The sequence below is a fragment of the Aspergillus luchuensis genome, chromosome 1 (assembly GCF_016861625.1).
Source record: "Aspergillus luchuensis IFO 4308 DNA, chromosome 1, nearly complete sequence".
Lineage (NCBI taxonomy): Eukaryota > Fungi > Ascomycota > Eurotiomycetes > Eurotiales > Aspergillaceae > Aspergillus > Aspergillus luchuensis.
In genome coordinates, this window is record NC_054849.1 from 4,901,443 (window position 1) to 4,918,740 (window position 17,298).

At 50.3% G+C, this 17,298-nt stretch overlaps 6 protein-coding genes across 6 annotated transcripts; 1 reads left to right on the forward strand and 5 right to left on the reverse strand.

Moving 5' to 3' along the window:
* Positions 1-659: 659 nt before the first annotated feature.
* Positions 660-1,578, reverse strand: AKAW2_11645A (uncharacterized protein; the record flags this gene model as incomplete). The annotated part of the gene is made up of 2 exons (XM_041684152.1): positions 660-897; positions 956-1,578. The coding sequence occupies 2 exons, from the start codon at positions 1,576-1,578 to the stop codon at positions 660-662; spliced, it is 861 nt and encodes a 286-aa protein (XP_041538365.1).
* A 3,026-nt stretch (positions 1,579-4,604) lies between these two features.
* NOT5 (CNOT2/3/5 family protein) lies at positions 4,605-6,469 on the reverse strand (the record flags this gene model as incomplete). The annotated part of the gene is made up of 2 exons (XM_041684153.1): positions 4,605-6,143; positions 6,215-6,469. 2 exons carry the CDS (start codon positions 6,467-6,469, stop codon positions 4,605-4,607), a joined length of 1,794 nt encoding a protein of 597 aa, XP_041538366.1.
* Positions 6,470-7,125: 656 nt separating this feature from the next.
* Positions 7,126-8,016, forward strand: DTD1 (D-aminoacyl-tRNA deacylase; the record flags this gene model as incomplete). The annotated part of the gene is made up of 5 exons (XM_041684154.1): positions 7,126-7,132; positions 7,198-7,376; positions 7,452-7,494; positions 7,584-7,777; positions 7,897-8,016. The coding sequence occupies 5 exons, from the start codon at positions 7,126-7,128 to the stop codon at positions 8,014-8,016; spliced, it is 543 nt and encodes a 180-aa protein (XP_041538367.1).
* A 745-nt stretch (positions 8,017-8,761) lies between these two features.
* CPR6 (peptidyl-prolyl cis-trans isomerase cpr6) lies at positions 8,762-10,221 on the reverse strand (the record flags this gene model as incomplete). Its single annotated transcript, XM_041684155.1, has 5 exons — positions 8,762-9,702; positions 9,826-9,912; positions 9,976-9,985; positions 10,063-10,130; positions 10,206-10,221. The coding sequence occupies 5 exons, from the start codon at positions 10,219-10,221 to the stop codon at positions 8,762-8,764; spliced, it is 1,122 nt and encodes a 373-aa protein (XP_041538368.1).
* Positions 10,222-13,726: 3,505 nt separating this feature from the next.
* AKAW2_11649A (uncharacterized protein) lies at positions 13,727-14,305 on the reverse strand (the record flags this gene model as incomplete). Its single annotated transcript, XM_041684156.1, has 1 exon — positions 13,727-14,305. One exon carries the CDS (start codon positions 14,303-14,305, stop codon positions 13,727-13,729), a length of 579 nt encoding a protein of 192 aa, XP_041538369.1.
* A 1,049-nt stretch (positions 14,306-15,354) lies between these two features.
* AKAW2_11650A (NAD(P)/FAD-dependent oxidoreductase) lies at positions 15,355-16,742 on the reverse strand (the record flags this gene model as incomplete). The annotated part of the gene is made up of 2 exons (XM_041684158.1): positions 15,355-16,493; positions 16,550-16,742. 2 exons carry the CDS (start codon positions 16,740-16,742, stop codon positions 15,355-15,357), a joined length of 1,332 nt encoding a protein of 443 aa, XP_041538370.1.
* Positions 16,743-17,298: the final 556 nt, after the last annotated feature.

Here is a 17,298-nt window from a genome sequence, read left to right on the forward strand (position 1 = left end):
AAACGTTGCTTCTGGTGTCACCCCGGTAGTCATAATAAAAATAGCACCAGGCTCAATTAGCATAGCTGTAGGATCACAATTGTCGGTTCACTATTTCGGTGGATTGAAAGACGGGATATGCGTTTCATCCATCGTCGCTAGGGGAGTGTCAGTGTGCCACAGGCTGAGGTGGGGATTCTACGGCGGTATAAGGACAGTTACATGCCGATATGTTGGAAGTTAGTTATCTCTTACTGTTCCACTACCCGATGCGATTACCTGCAGCGCAGGCGTGGCGAAAATTACACTGGCTTCGTTCACATTGCCGTCGCTGAAACCAGTATGTTCCTCCCGAGAAGACAGATGTTGCATCTTGTGACATGTTGAAGGTAATGTATTAATAAACTTGTGACTGGTACACAATGTCTATGTGTATAAGAAAACCAAATGAAATGGTATATGCCAAAAAGGAAAATAGATAGAATGAGGTCCGGAACGCCATACCGTCCGTGGGTCATCGACAACATGAAGAAGCATAAGCATAAGCATAGACATGAGAAGCATAGCGGACATAGACGGACGTAAAGTGCCAAGGGTGATCACCCGGCAACAAACAGAAGGGTATATTCAACAGCATCATGACGCAAAGGGTATAAGGCAGAGTAAAAAGCATCATGACACTAATCGGTTCGCGACCGCTTGGTCGTCCGACGCTTAGGGACGTCCCAGTGGTGAAACGAGCGCAGGTGTTCAATCAGATGGTCGCGACGCGGAAACCCATTGCCATCCTTGCGCAGACATTCTTGTACTGGGCAGTCCTGAAACACGGGGTTGTGGACGCTGGCGTGATGCCGTTTCAGGTCGGCGGGACGTGTGAACGCCTTGCCGCAGTCGCGGCACGAAAAGGGTTTGACGGGTCTGGCCAGGTCTATTAGTTTACGGTCGGAAAATTTTTCTGTTAGGGCGGAAACCATACCTAGAGTTGTCTAATGCGTCGCAAGTCTCTTCCGGAGAGTATACGACCTCAGTGTTGGGAGTGGTCGATTGCGGTGCAACCCATTCCCCGCCCGGTACAGGCACCGGAGGTGTTTGTGTTTGAAGGAAAGTGTATGTTTCCGGCGAGTACATGAGAGAAGGAGTGAAGTTGTAGTAGGCGTTGAAAGGGGAGGAATTGACGGATGATGTGAAGGAGGTGGAGTCGTAGGAGGATGGTTCGAAGGAAGGTTGGGTCATGGGCAGATCGGTCGCCGCCATGGTGTACATGGTGTTATCGAAATATCCGAAAGCCGATTGCATGGAGTCATCACTGCTTTCCGAATAGGATCTTTGTTCGAGAGGAGGGCATGATGGAATGTTGTGGTGCTGCGGCGGGAAGGTCAGTTGGGGAGTAACGCGCGAGGGAGCGAACGAGAGAGGTGAGAGGAGGAGGGAAGAGTGGAGACGGATCGAGACCCTGATGATCGGGGAAAACATACCATTGCAGTGGAGGCAAACATGATGGAGTGTAGGATGGGGAAGAATCAATTGGTAGGAGGGACAGGACCAGCAGCTCAATGGCCGAATTGTTCTGGAAGAAAAATGGAAGACTTGCCTGGCCATCGTGACTGGGCCCCGGGTTTTTATAACCACATTTTTCTTCAATTCTTTGATCCAGGTCGACCTACGGAATACGTCGCACTTGCATTAGGCCAGGACGGTGGTCTCCACCCATGAGCCCAAAACCGCCAGAGCCAGACGGTGCTAAGCAACACGAACGCACCCACGGCGACATCATCAGGTGAGCCCGCTCCTATGATCTTCCACTAGGAGTCCGCGCAGATTGGATGGGGGAGGTCGGGAATGCAGGAGGAATCGCAGCCAACACACAGCCCCCCCGGCTCTGAGCGCTCATTGGCGAGGGTGAGCCACGAAAGTGAAGCAATCCTGGCTAGTGCTGACGCTAGAAACGCCGAAGAAGCATTCGAAACTTCTTCCAGGCTTCCAGAGGCCTTCCATGGCTGTGATTGGCAGAGGTCGAGTCTTGGGACGGAAAATAACCAGCGATGGTGTCCACTCCGGGCCGAGAGAGGAGCCAGACGAGCCAGACAAGGAAGACGGACTCGCTGTGTGGCCTGCTGAAGAAGGAAAAGGACCGGAACGAGGGTCTGCGGTGACACGACAGCGAGACCGCAATATCGTCATAGGGTGCGATCCCCCACAACAACAAAGAGTCGGTGGAGCCCGTCGGCCGTGCTGGAACTGGCTGGCTTTGGACTAGAAAGGTTTTCTGGGACGGACTACTGACGATGATGATGATGATGACTGACCGATGTGGATGTGCTTTTTTTTTTTTTGGTCCTTTTCCCCTTCCCTAGTCGGGAATTCGTCCGTTTGTTCGCCTTGTTGTGGTCCGACATGGCCATTCGTTAAATGAAAGGCACGCGGACCGTTCATCGGAAGGCTCCGATGATAAATGTAGTAACAGTAAGAAGATCTGATCCTCTTTTCTAGCTTTGCAATTGATTGTTATGATTGATCGCTTGCAATCCACGGTCGCGGAGAGAGCGGCTCCTCCACCAAAGCAAAAAAAAGTACGAACGAACCACGAGTCTTGTCACGAGAACCTTGTGAATGAATAACTTTGGGGCTCTGGGGAAGGAAGAAAAGGCAGATCTGACGGGAGTGTCACTCCTTGCTTGAATTCCCATCAACCTGAGTGGATGATTTTTGACCCTGGTGATGGGTGCACTGTGCAGCCTGTTCCTGCTGGACGGAAATTTCGCTATTTCTCCCGACCGACCGAGGAGATGGAGCAAATCGGCACGGGCTTTCCGGGCGTTTCGTCAACCGCTTCTCCCACACATTTTCCACCCGCCAAGTGCGCGATTCCACAGCCTTGTGGTTGGTGCCAAGCAGCGTCTGTCTGGGGAAAACAGCAGGGACTGGTACACTCTGGCTCCCTATGACGACGACAACCTTGGGGATGGGGAATGATAGTATCGCACAGCCCCCCCTTGCGACCGGGGTGAAGGTTGATGATGATGATGACCACTTCCCCGGGCTAGGTTAGTACCTAGATAGCGAGCAGGATTGAAGCTCATCAATGCAAGTGTAAAATGCCTCACATCGGTACTAAAGAGTTGCTTCAATCCTTCCCGTGAGTGATTAATATGTCAGAAGGTTTGAACAAGTGAGGCGACTGCGCGATATTCTCCTGATAATCTCTCATTTGCTTCACCATCGCGATGGGACAATCTATTCTTGTACACTGACTGACAATCACAACACCCGCAAGTGGCTTAGCTTGGGGTTTCCTCCTATTCACCGCCTGCTACGAATGCGACGAATGCTGCCTGAGGTCTGGCTTCAACTACTACTACACCACATCATAATTTAGAGATACTCCACAAATATTCACCGTGCACTTGAATTAATCTACTTAATCAAGTTTATTGAGAACATGGTGAAACCATAGCAGAGCACTGAAATGTAAACCGAAGCAATTCTGAGACCGGCAAAAGTAATTTGTCGCGGAGGCTGGGCCGCCAAGAATAGCACTACCATAACCTTCCAATTACAGCAGGCGGTCAGACAATGCCATAACCCACTCTCTCACCACTTGGTGAAGATGCCAACACCACTAGTAGTAGTATTCTTCCTACAACTTTGTGCCATGTGGATCGCGACAATTCATCCAGTTGTCGGGCAATCCACAGAGAGCCTCGGACGGAGGACATTATTCCGTACTAACTCTGTCCAAGTGCGTCACGGGGAAAAAGAAGAGCTAAACGGAGAGGTGATCGATTGGTCGCTACCGAGGTTTTGTTTAGCCCTTTAGTGTTTATCGCACTAAGTAGAGACTTACTTCAAGGGGAAAAATGAGTTATTAAGTTGGTACTTTTGTACTACACAAATTCCGATCTATTTCGTGTTTTCCTTTTTCCTTGGCTTCACTATTGGTTGGATGTGTTAATCATCGTCCAGCCACATCATTATCATCCCACCCGTCTAGGGGAACTTAGTGCTTGTTCCTATCTTCTTTCTCTAGGTATCCCTGAGTACGGGGGTAGTTAGTCTAACTATCTTTCTGGGCGTTTTCTGCAAGCACCGCTCTTGACAGGGATTCCCTTGCCGATTTTACCGATCAACAGACAAGTTTAGTCAAGTACTATGGACTCGATTATTCCATCTCAAATGGTCAATGTACGGTAACAACAAGCATCACTACCTAAAGTCATGGTTGCATCCCATAAGCCACCATGTAAGAACAGCACAGAACTCCCATGTCTCGTAGACTCGTCCCTGCATGCTCCCCCCTCCGAAGACTTGGATGAAACAACAGATCGTTAAACAGATGGCAACACAATCACCAATTGCATAGACACATTGATTAAACTTAACTCCCATATTTCCGTGCATCCTTGCTAATAAAGCCAAACCCAACCGACCGAGGCACTTTTCCACTTATCTTCATCGAACCCAGCCATGTACAGAGACCTCTCATGTTTGTGCATCATTCGATTACAATTCATCCTCCAGGTATTTGTAGACGAACTTGAAGTCAGCCTTACGACGGTTCATCCTGCAAGGGTTGTGTTTGTTAGCGGGACTCTTTCTATGGTCTTCGGGAATTCCGAGTGGGTTACTTACCATGTACTTTCATAATCGAAGAAGCGATATGTGCCCTGCTCGAACTCCTCCGTGATCGTCTTCGGCTCCTCGTGACGTTGGAACCAGGTTTGGTATTGCTTGTGGAAACGCCAGCTTTGGTTCTTCAATGCCTTGGCCGCGAGATACTGCTGGTAACTGCCTTGTCGGTAGTAGAACAGGTAGAACAGTGTATCCGTGTCGATGCGCCCGGTTTCGTACAAGCGCGGATCATCAAAGATAGTGAGCGGTTCCTGAGGATAGTATAGAGGCGTATTGTAAGGGTTCTGAGGCTTGTAATGGCGAGGCTTCTCCGCATCGGCAGGTTCCGGGCAGTTCGCGAGGGATGTTGCAAGCATGCGCTGCACTGACGGGGACGCGTTGGCTGCGCTTGCTGACGCCCGGGACCTCGTGACCTCGAACGACTGAATAAGATCCTGCAGGCCGGGAGGCAGGTGGAAGATCGATTCCTCGCTCTCCTGCTCCTCTTGCTTACTCGTCGCCTCACCGTTCGGCGCGGGCTGCTCCTTGGCAGCTGCTGGGGCCTCCGCTTTCTCCATTGTTTGTGACGATGTGTTCGCAGCAGCCACGTTGGGGCTGACGGAAGGTGTTTTTGATCGTGCACCGGTGATGTCCTCCGCCGCTATCGTGAGGACCGGTGCGGGCTTGGATGAAGTAGGTTGTACCGATGCAACGCTCGGCGAAGCAGTGGCTGAAGCTTTGTTTGCAGGCACAGCGTGCGGGAAAGCGGGGCTTGCGCCTGGAGGTGGCGGAAGTGGTGCAATGCCCACCCCGTTCTTGTCACTTGCTGCAGCTGCAGCGGCAGCGGATGCGTACTTGAGTGTTTCTCCGGGGAGGCGGGTAGGCGGTGGTGCGGGTTTCATGCCTGAGGCGGCAGTCGTGGAGGTCGACGGATGAAGTGTTGCTAACACAGGTAGAGGTGATTTCATCTGTGCAGATGGCCTTCGAAGTCCTGCGCTCTCCCCCTTGTTGACCTTGGGCTTGATTTCCGGCTCCTCGTCTTGAATCGATTGGGTATCTTGCGAGGATACCTTATCGTTGTCCCCTGTCATGCCGAACTGCACCTCTGCCTCGTTGTCCAGGTTCAGGTCGTCGTACAAGGTTTCATCCTCGCCAGAGTAGTCAATGTTGTGCCCATCTTCCACATAGTACTTAATGCTTTCCTTGATATCCAGCACCTGAGGGACTTCGAGGTTTCCGTTCTGCAGCGACCGTAGCAACAGTTCCAACTTATTGACATGCCACTTATGGCGATCTGTTAAGCGTGCAAGGTCTGACAGGCGGTTCGTCTTGGCCACATCCTTCTTGCCCTTCTTCATTTGCATATGCAGCGTTTCCTCTTCGGCTTCGAAGGACTCGATCTTCTGTTGCAGCTCATCCACCATGTTTGATAGGAAGTCGCACGTCTCGACCTTCTCCTTCTCTTTAGGATCTAACCTGGATGCAGCCGACAACCCTTCTTTCGAATATGCCTTTGTCTTCATCTCCTTCTCGACCGCCTTGAACTGTTCCATGCACTATCAGATAACACAAGTTAGCAGCAGCCCCTCATTGAGTAAGCGCTTCAACAGGGATCGGATAAGCCCACAGTCTCAATGGCCCTGCGCTGCTCTAGCAGCGGCCCCTTATCCTTGACCTCATTTCCTGATGCCCATGATTTGATTTGGTCACGATATCGTTGTAGCTTCTTGATCTCCCGTTTCAGGTTCTCCTCGAGCTTATCCCGTTGCGTGATATTTGATGTTGACCGGATCTTCTCATAGATACCCTCGAATGTTTGAATACCCTCGGCAACCTTCTTGAAGGTCTTGTCGATCTCCTGCTGCGTCTTCCGGGACGTCATTGCTGCGATTCACCATGCACAGGTCGGTAAATCTCGAAGGCTGGTCAGGATACAGGAAGCAGGTGGATGCGGGAGGGGGCCGAAGGAATGGAACAGAGGAAGATGAGTGCGTATGTAAAGAAAAGATGAATACTATGAGAACGCGTCGCGAGGCAACTCTCAACACCAAACGCGCGCGAGCGTGTCTGTATATGCGAAGCTCTTTAGACGAGTGAATCTCCTGATACTTTGTCTGGTCGTCCAGAAGCTGGGATAGAGGCCTAAAAGGGTAGGCGGTCACAAATGCTCACAAGCACTCACATTCATGCCCCGTTCTCTACTTTGGGTGGAGGCGAAACCAGGTTCGAGATTCAACCATTTCGCACAGCTGCTCATATTGCTGTGGATCTGTTTGACCTTATTGACTATCTAGCCCATTCCAGGATGATTTACGTCTGCCTCCGCTTCCGCTAATGTCCTGAGAATATTAGGTCTGTGTGTTTCCCGTTTTCAGTATCCCGCCGCATTTGGTCCGTCCGTTGATCATCAAGTGACTGACTGGCAAACCCCCATTTCATAGAAAGCGCAACAACAATTCCGACAGTCTTCAGAGCCCTATTTCCTCAGCGCATGCTGCCCTACTCCTTACTCTTCTAAACGACACATCAAAAATCACCATGAAAGGTGCGCAATGCAATCCCACCCGACCTTATAACCAATAGCTAGCTAATTATGCGTCGCCCCCTCAGCCGTCCTACAACGAGTCAAGTCCGCCTCGGTCACCGTGGATGGCCACCTAATCTCCTCGATCGGACAAGGCATTCTCGTCCTCGCCGGCGTAGGAAAGGAAGATACCGAGAAAGATGCCGACTCAATGATCGGGCGGGTATTGAAGGCGAAGCTATGGCCCGACGAGAACGACAAATCGGTATAATATACAAACCCATACCCTTCCCCGCAATACCAATCCAGCATATTCTAACCCACCTCTCCCAACAACTAGTGGAAGAAGAACGTGCAGGACATAAATGGAGAGATTCTCTGCGGTATGCGCAACCTCACCTAACCAACACACACAAACCAAACCAAACCAAGAAAAGAAACCCACCCACTAACTATACATACAATAATTCAGTGTCCCAATTTACACTCTACGGCCACCTAAAAAAGGGCAACAAGCCCGACTTCCATGAAGCCGCCGATGCGGAGACCGCGCGCAAACTGTATGATTACTTCATTCAACGGTTGAGCGAATCGTACAAGCCCGAACGGGTGAAGAACGGGGTCTTCCAGGCGATGATGGAGGTCGAATTGAAGAACGACGGGCCGGTGGGTGTAGATTACCGCAGTGAAGATGCGGTGGTAAAGCTCTTGCCTTCTCCTCTTCCTGCTAATTCCTATATGTCCTCAAAATATATGCTAATCGTTCTGTGTTTTGTGTGTGACAGGTTACGATTGAGATTAATACGCAATTACCGAAGAAGGAGAAAAAGGAACAACCGCCTGGCAAGGAGGATGGAAAGCCGCAGACATTCGAGTTTAAGTTGCCGGCGGAGTTGATGGAGTGAATTGTTTCTTCGATGGATTGATGAATATATGTTGAATCCTCTGCGGTCGGTCGGAAAAGAAATGATTGTGGGTGGCTATGACGGCCGACGGACCAACTTCTTTTCTTTCAAGTCAAATTGTATATACCATGTGATACCAATCAATAGATGCGAGGCATAGACGGGTGTGCTATGTAACTGGGACTACTTGAAACTTGCTACTGAATATTACATAGAACAGCTACACCGCTCGTACAGGTAGCATCTGGTCTTTCGTGGATTTCCAGCATGGTTTGTGTACTAGTGCATGGTGTATCGGGCTGTGCAATTTTGAAAGGCCCAAGATCTGGCAGGCAAGGAAGTGGTTACTACTTTACTAGTAATGGATCACGGCCACGGACCGTAAGAAGCCTACGATTCTCAGGTATAGATGAAAGATACGTTCATCGACCTGGTTTCGTAGCGCATAACGCTACTTTACCTGCGGGACTCGATTCCTTTCTATTGTACAGAGTGCTCTGGTCTGCTGCACCACATAGCATAGTGGACGCTAGAAGCCAACTCGAATCGAAGCGCAAAGCCCGTACGTCGTTGCATAGCCGCTGAGGATGAGTAAAGGTCTTTGGAAAAAATTCCTATTGTGCACCAATCCAATGCAATGGTTGTAAGAGAGATTAGACTTAGTTCTCACTTTTCACCCAAGGCTGGGGATTTTAAGAAACGGGAAAATTAAATCATGCAATCATGAATCATGACGTTAGTCTCTTCACGAGAAGAACTTCTGAGCGGTAGCCCTCTCGCGAGCCTGGCGGTCCTTGACGGCCTTCTTGACCCGGGCAATCTCGTTGGTAATGCCAGCATCACCAGGAGCCAGCTGAGAAGCCTCCTGGAGATCCTTGAGAGCCTCATCCTCCTCCTTCAGACCGCTGTAGGCCACCGCGCGGCGGTAGTAAGCCTTGGCCTTGTCGGCATCCTTGGCGTTTGCAGCAGCAGCCGTTTCGAGAGCATAAGTAGCCCAGGTCTGGCCATTCTTGAACTGACCAAGCTTGTTAGCAAGCAGAGATGAGTTCGAGTGCAGAGTGAAGCGGAGAGCCTTCATCTGGGGGTCCAGATCCTTGGGGTCCTGCTCATCGGGCTCAGGGAACTCGTTGAGATAACGCAGACCCTTCTGGTATTTCTCGAGACCGAGGGTCAGGTTTCCGCTCTTGAAAGCGGTGTTTCCAAAGTTCTTGAGCTCGGTCGCGATCTTGAAGCAGACAGGGGCGCTCAGCTCCTCTCCCTGGTGGTCATCGGGGAAGTCCTCATAAGGATCGCCAGTCGCGTCGGGGATCTGCTTATCAGCGTTTTCGTACTCGTCGCCGGTGAGCTCTCCGCAGTCGACAATAGTGACGTCGATGGTGGGCTTGTCGGCCTGGGTAGACATGTTCTCGATCTTGCGGACAACGCTCTTGCCGTTGATCACCTCACCGAAAACGACGTGCTTGCCATCCAGGTGGGGGGTGGGCACGGTAGTGATGAAGAACTGACTGCCGTTGGTACCGGGGCCGGAGTTGGCCATGGAGAGAAGGAAGGGACGGTCATGCTTGAGGTCGAAGTTCTCGTCAGGGAATTTCTCGCCATAGATCGACTCGCCGCCCGTGCCGTTGAACGCGGTGAAGTCACCACCCTGAATCATGAATTGCTTAATGACACGGTGGAAGATGGAGCCTATCCAGCGGTGTTTTGTTTAGTGATATGTTCTGGTGGTTCTGTGTACTTTCTGCGCACGCGGCCCCGCCGGAGCGGGGGAGGGGGAGGAAAATCTGAAGCTGCCGGATTGGACCACCGTACCTTTGAAGTGCAATGGCTTGCCCTGCTTGCCCATGCCCTTTTCGCCAGTGCACAGAGCCCGGAAGTTCTCCGCAGTCTTAGGAACGACTATTATTTGCCCATGGTTAGGAATCTGCGCGTAATTCCTCTACAGGGGAGTCTGCACGGTACCATCGTTGAACTGCACAGGCGGGGTAGTTAGCAAGGCTGCATAAAACACGACATGTAAATGCTGCACAAGAAGGATGGTGAACTTACCAGTTCAAGAGCAATGCGACCGGTCTTCTGTTTACCGATCTGGATATCGAAGAAAACACGGGGGCGGCCTGTGGAAATTAAGTGCAATCAGTATTGTATTCTGCGGTTGAGACTGCGTTCCCCGCTTTCAGAGTCAAACGTACGCTCAGAGTCGGCCATTATGGCGGTTGGAAGGAGTTGATGAGTGAAGAGGTAGGTAGAGAAGAGGGTTACACGAAGGAAGAAGCTGTAGAAACAGGGATGGGACGAATATGAGAGGTGGAGGGAGAAGGAAGAGCTAAGGTGCGGAGGTGAACGAGGTAAAGAGGAGAGGAAGTGGGCTGGACCAGCCTTTGGCTGCGATGCTTCAAGAAGCTTCCATCGCATCTTCTTCCCCGGTGCCCGGCCGCTTCCTTCCGCGGAATGTCGACCATCCCCTCCTCACCTACCCATAGCTAAGTACTACTTGTCATCAGCAGGCGCTTATATTTGGGATTTGTATTGAGCGATCTAGGATCTACCATCCGTTCATCCCCAGTGGAGCACTGGCCTGCCAGTCTGGGGCAACGCTATGATCTGGACGGCTTCTCCCGTTCCCTGCCTCAATTACCTTAATCACCAACACTAGTATACAAGGCTTTTATTTGCGCTGCAATTTACGGTGACGCATTGTTATTCCGTTGGAATACTGTCTGACGCCCAATGGCAAAGTGTCGCTCCCTTATACTGCGTTGGAAGCGATAATGCAGACTGTCCAGTGATCATTCGCAGGAAGTTGCTCAACCCAGTCAACAGCTACTACTGGTCATCGACAAACTATCTTATCGGTGTATTGCTGATGCTCATAAGGCCCAGGTTTCATATGGTATGGTTCTGCCTAACCAAGGGGCTAGATCAGTTACTATTGTAAGGATCCTGTCTTATGGGATCTTCAGAGCTTAGATTGAGATGAAGCTTACAAGCTCGCTCTAACTTTGCCTCTTCGAGACATCTATACAACCGAATATCACAAAAAGAAAAGATCTCCTTTTCTCTCATCTCGTAGGGCTTTCCTGAATTACATAACTCTTTAGCTTCAGATTATTCGCCACCTGGACTAGCGGAATCAATATAGCTATAGTAGGCGTCAATGACTCACTGCAGCGCCATGTACTAGCTCGGTGAAACACAAGAGATCAGAGGCTCGGCCCCTCGGTTGTTGAATTAGTGCATAGCCATCTACACGTCATAAGTTTGTTCTTGATTATGCATGAAGGAGCTGATGCGCCGGGTTTATGCCACTAACATGTGCCTTGTTGAAGTATTCGAGAGTCGCATGCATCTACAGGGTATCAGGCATACTGTAGCAACTATGATAGTACAAGTGCAAGGTACGTAGTCTCTTCTAGATTCATCAAAGCAGTCCAGCCAAACTAGCGCAAGGCGGCTATCATGTGAGGGATTCTGGAACATACTGCAACGAACAGGAGTCTGATTTTGGAGGCCATGGTAGTAATTAACTAGATCTCCTCGCTAAAGTCCGGCTAGAAGAAGCCAATTATCGTGTAGGTACGATCATTGGTATATTGATTCACGTTCTCATTGGGCTAGTAGGCACACACTGTTGGTCTGACAGGACTGAAAGGTGCTTTAAAGTCATTAAATCTAGTCACTTTGGCTTCCCCGTGCTTAATGTAGAGATATGTTAGCTGGTTGTAGGGGATGAAGCAGTTTTCTTGTACAAACCGATTTCCCCGGCATTTTTACACAGAAAGGTAGCATATAGCGCGCCGACGTATGTCACTATGTAGTCGAGGTGCTCCTCCGGGACATGGGTTCGGTGTAATGTAAGAAGATGTTCGTTAAAAAAATACTTAGTTACTGAAGGAGGGGCTGACCACATCCTAATGACTGGACCTGGTGAGTCAGCCACGATCAAGGATTTACTTCATCATTTAGTACACACTCTGACCACGCATTCTCTGCTGATTGGGGACTCCTGTTCTGGCCTTGCTACCCCACACCAACCAGGGGGAATGAGGGCCAGACAACGTATCATCCCGAAGGGAAGCGCTATCTTTCTTCTCAAGGCATCAATATAAAGTAGTATATCTTGGTGATTGTAGACCTCTGACATGCTCTCCCCATTGCGCGTTTCACCATAGGCCGCACACCATATCCCAAGCGTTACTGGGAGTGAGCGAAACACTAGACCAAAAGAATGAGAGACATGCAGGATAGGCGACTAGTCGCCGTAGCTAGACTTTCCCATGGCATCCCCACTATAGAGCAGCGAAGATAAAGGAGAAATACCTCTGGTCGTAGTTGTTCGCGTTCAGTGCATTCATCCATGGCTACACTGATAGTCGCATCGAGCAAATTGGCATGAAGCCTTCATTTTGACATGGAAGTGCACGACCCCATCATCGGCATGAGGGGAAGGTTCTTGGTCATTTTCCTTCATATCCTTGCATGGTTAGGTGGCAGTAAACAGCGGATATGAACCAGCAAAGGGATCAAAATTCCTCCGCGTTCTCTAAACTTCGATACAGACCAGAAAAGCCTCCCAGCGGATTGATTTTGAAATGGAGTAAAGCCCAAAGCAGGTTCTAGACCGGACATCCAGTCCGTCTCTGGGCGAGGTTTCTGGATAGTAAGGCAACTGTAACATTCTCCAATGAGAGTACATGCCAGGAGGCCCGGCGAAGCGATGTTAGACTCAAAAGGCATTGACTAAAGGTTTGTGTAAGAGATAGATTTCACGAGTCGGCGAGAGGAGCTTTGGACAGAGGCGATTTGAAAAATCAGCCATACGACACGTAAAGAATTGACAAAGCGGACATTATAGTCGTAGATGACACAGTCTAATTGATGTTTGTGCGATGCAGTCATCACGTAGGAAGTGATCGTGCGTACTTAGTCGCACGCTTTTCAATTAATCTTGGCATTCGTTCGTAGTATTGGCGGTACGGCGTACTTGAAGTAGTATGACACAAGTTGTTCGCAATGGCTAGAGCGAGTTCCCCAATCTTGGCTGGGTGTGACACCGGCGAAAAGATAGGCTCGATGGTAGCGGTGGCATTGCTTGTTTCGTTGCGAACAGGCAGGTTGACAGTTTGCTTTGATAGTCCAAGCCTGCTGTCAAAAAATCGTTCACGTTGGCTTCACCTTTCGCTATTGATCATCCTGTTTGGTGGTATACCGGCCTCAGCGAGGATTAGACGAAAGGTTACTGATCCCCGACACCGTAGCGTCCAAACGCACATAGGTGTGAACAAATCGGGGTCCCCGGAGGGGGAGGGCCTTTTAAAAACATGCCCAAGGTTCGTCAGTGGCTAAGCCACCCGGTTATCCCAACGTTTTCCTTCGGAGTTGTCTGACGATGGTTTGCTTTCCACGGGACAGTTTGAACAACGTATCCAGGTTGTCGCCGTCAGTGACTGTGTCCGGGCCACCCGGTTTTCAACATTCTCCGTCGGAGTTTGGTAACGCGGTTTGCTTTCCGCGAGACGGTGGTAGGTCCTTTGGGTGTGTCAGGCCACAAAGGATGGCTACCCACTCCACGGATGGAGTGAGGCCCCTACCGGGATCAGGTATTTTCTTTCCTTCTCCCTCAAAACACCTGACCCGGTCAATAGGCACAGGTGGGACCTTTTACAGACATATCCAAGGTCTTTCGCGACCTGGCTAGCCGTCGATCGAGCAATTAGGGCGGAGCGCCTGCACTTCCAGTGGCAACGAGGAAGTTCTCGTACTTGCCACCGTGAATTCTGATGAGCTCTTTGCAGTTCAAACAAGGCTTCCATAACCTCGCCCAGATCGGCCCAGATAGTCGATCGTCATAGTGAGGAGAAGACAAGTACGGCCTGGACAAAGCGAGACCATATACCTTCTCGGCTTGTCCCTTCCCACAGGTTTTGAGGAGCTTGCAGAAAGGGTATGTCTCGGCGCAACGTCCAAATGGCGTTCCATCCTTCTTCTTTCTCCACTCCATGCAAGGTGATCGGGCCAATGACCAGCCGGCCAACGTTAATGGCTCAGACTTGATAACGCCAAATCGGGCACGGTCGACGACGGCTAGCCAGGGTCGCTCTGAATGACGACTGTATGCTCCTCTCGAGGCACCGAGGAAAAAGTCTCCCTCCTCATTCCACGTACATTGGAAGACGTATGGCGTAACCCCTTCTCCAATGAGCTTCTTACACCACATTTCATAAACCGCGGTGAGCGGAAGGTAAAAGTTCCTTTTATTTGCTCCAGCTGGACTCCGTCCAAGCTTGCTCATGAATAGGCCAAGAAGGTCCGGAAGCGCCCAGTATGGCACTTTGTCGTAAGTCAACCTATCTATAAGAATAGGTGAGCCCGCATTGGGCCAGCTCGGATTGTTAACACGGGCGATGCTCTGGGGGGAGGAGGAATGAGGTAGTCGGGCCCATCGGGGTGACTTCGGTAGACGTCAGTCCATAAGGCTCAACAAAGGGTTGGTTATACCTCACTTGCTTACCGAAGTCTGTGTTGATGAGAAAGATATTGTTGCCAAAGCAAAAGCAAGATCTTGGATGATGCTGAGTATGTTCGGGAGGGAGAAAGGTGATGCGGAAAAGAGAGTTAAATATTAGTCATTACAGAGTCTCAGTGAATGGTCCTAGAATCAGCCACGATTAAAATTTGACGTCTATATTTGTCATTCGATATGGTTGGTTAGCATACTCTGACACCACCAAGAACTTCACATCGAGAGCTCTCAGTGGCTTCACAGCGCTTCAGCTGGGGCACACTCATGCCTAATGTGAGGACCTATTCTCAGAGACACAACCAGCGATCTGTGGCTTTCCGTAAAAGAATGCGCCATACATTCAAGGCCCTAGACCTGCTGGCAACATTGCTTCCGCTGTTGCGGGCACTATCTCCCGGGACTCATAGAATCATTGGGAACACAAGCCATCTCGAAATCCTTGTTGTTCCAAGGTGATTTGCAAAGCCACGTCCCATCTTTGTTGAGCACAGATTGTTCGTCTATTCGAATAACAATCGGGAGCCCAAGCCTGGTCACTCTTCCAAGCACCACTATCATGAACTCACCAACGCCAAATTTTTCAAACCCCTTTGATGAGCAAGGGTTCCCTGATGTCTACCCAACCAAGATCTCTATATCTCGAGGCAATACACACCCCAGCATCCCAGACTAACTTATCCTGATTGAGTGTGTGTGCTTACTAGGCCAACAAATCATAGTTTCCTCTGAGGGAGAGGAGTAATCATGGAAGGTATAACCATATGCGTTTTCAAGGTCAAACCACTATTTACATTCCGCTCGCATACATACCAGCTCATCTATAGCCGGCTCTTGATCTTGGTCCATTCATTTTCGCCAACCTTCTGGAAGTCCATAACTGCATCTGGTCCTCCGAATCGGTTCTGTGTCGACTTCCAGTCTCTGTCGACCGCCATTTCTGGTCTCCACCGAACAACATGTTTCAGCTCATCCTGCAGATGACCCTCCAGTGCATCCACGATGAAACCTCCAATAGTGGGCATTTGCATAGCTCCATTCCCAGATGCCCCCACAGCAACCAACAGTGAAGGGTGATCAGGATGTTTATCGATTAAAAAGGCACGATCTACCGTATCGGCATCCCAGCAGATACGGGCGAACACTAGTGGACGGTCGGCCAGATGTGGCATGGTATCCCGCAGGAAGTCCTTGACGCGAGCTTCCGCCTCAAGGGGAATTTGGTGCTTTGCAAATGGGATGCTTCTGATCTCGCCAGATCTCGCCGGGTCCGGAATGAAGTTACAGTATCCAGGATGTTCGTCACAGATCTTGAGTTCGTGCTTATCCTCGTCAGGCTCCATGAAGAACCCCTTTGCAATATTGAACAGCACGGGTAGATTCTTGTACAACTTAGCCTCTTCCGGGGTCATCTGGATGTGAGAGAGCGTCCAGGCAGTAGGACGCAGCTGTTTCTTGAAGTCCAGAAGACGGTCGCTTCCGGCACCGGCAGCCAAAATGGTTCGGTCTGCTCGGTGAATGACTCCATCGGACGTTTTAGCTCCAACCACATCTCCGTTCTCGTACACTAGTGATACAACGTTCCCTTGGGGAGACCCGGTGATGAAGTTGACTCCAAGACGCTTGGCTTCAGTGTACGCAGAAATCATGGCTTTCTTGGCATGAATCCATCCGGCACCCGACTTGTTCAACCAGCCCTTCCAGCCGGGAAATTCGCCAGTAAGAACACCTGGAGGCATTGTCTTTTGGAAGTCTTCTGCCGTCTTCAATTCGACAAAGTCTGCATCAGAACACTCGATTTCATCTTTGCGGATGTGCTCAATGAGTGCAGGGGTATGACCAGATACTATGACACCAGTCTCATGGAAGTACTGCTTGAAAACAGGATCCGTCCTCCAGGCTTTCAGAGCGGCACGTGTGCACGTCGCGAACGCAATGCTGCGCGGCGTTTCTTCACCTGCTGTCGAAGTTGTTAGGTTTAGAAGGATGGGCATCAGGTGGACATTGCAAACATACCTTTGGGCTCCTTGTGTTCCATGATTTTATTAATATCATTGCCGGCTGCGATTGCGGATGGGATCGTGTAGGGGTCTAGAACTGTGACATGCTTGTATCCGCGGCGAGCCAAATGCAAAGCAGTAGAACAACCCCAAACACCCGCTCCCACCACGAGGATGGTAGAATCATGGGTTATTGTAGAGGATGCCATGGTGACTGCCAATTCTGTTTGACTCGAGAGTATTGAGGAACTAATTTGTTGCAGCGATGTTGATGTGGACGGGCAACGAGGCCGTATTTCAACGGCGCCCTTACATCAGACGGTATCCACTGAGTGCCAACTAACTGCCAGCATTGGGCACAATGGGGACCTGGCTGGGCCTTATCCAGAATCCAAAGTCCCGGCAAGATGGAAGCAACTCAAAGCAGGCCACAAAATAGTGTCCGTGCCGGGGTTCCCGATTTAGATTAGCGTCCCGGTTGGACCTTCCTTGGGGTCTTCGTATCACTCGGTCTTCTCATCCATCATCCATTCAAGACCCCCAGATGCATGGTAATACTCGCGTCAATGATCGTCCGGGATTTTTCCGTGGATGCTATCAGGGTCGTCTACAGCAATGACCCACTTGCGTGCGGATGATACCGACTTCAAGCCATGTCAAACCGGCGAAAGCATGCAGCTTCTCCGCATTTTCCTCCGCCTCGGCAGGCTTAATCGATATCAACCGCTCAGATAACCTTTCGTTTGGAGCTTCCTCCATGACTTA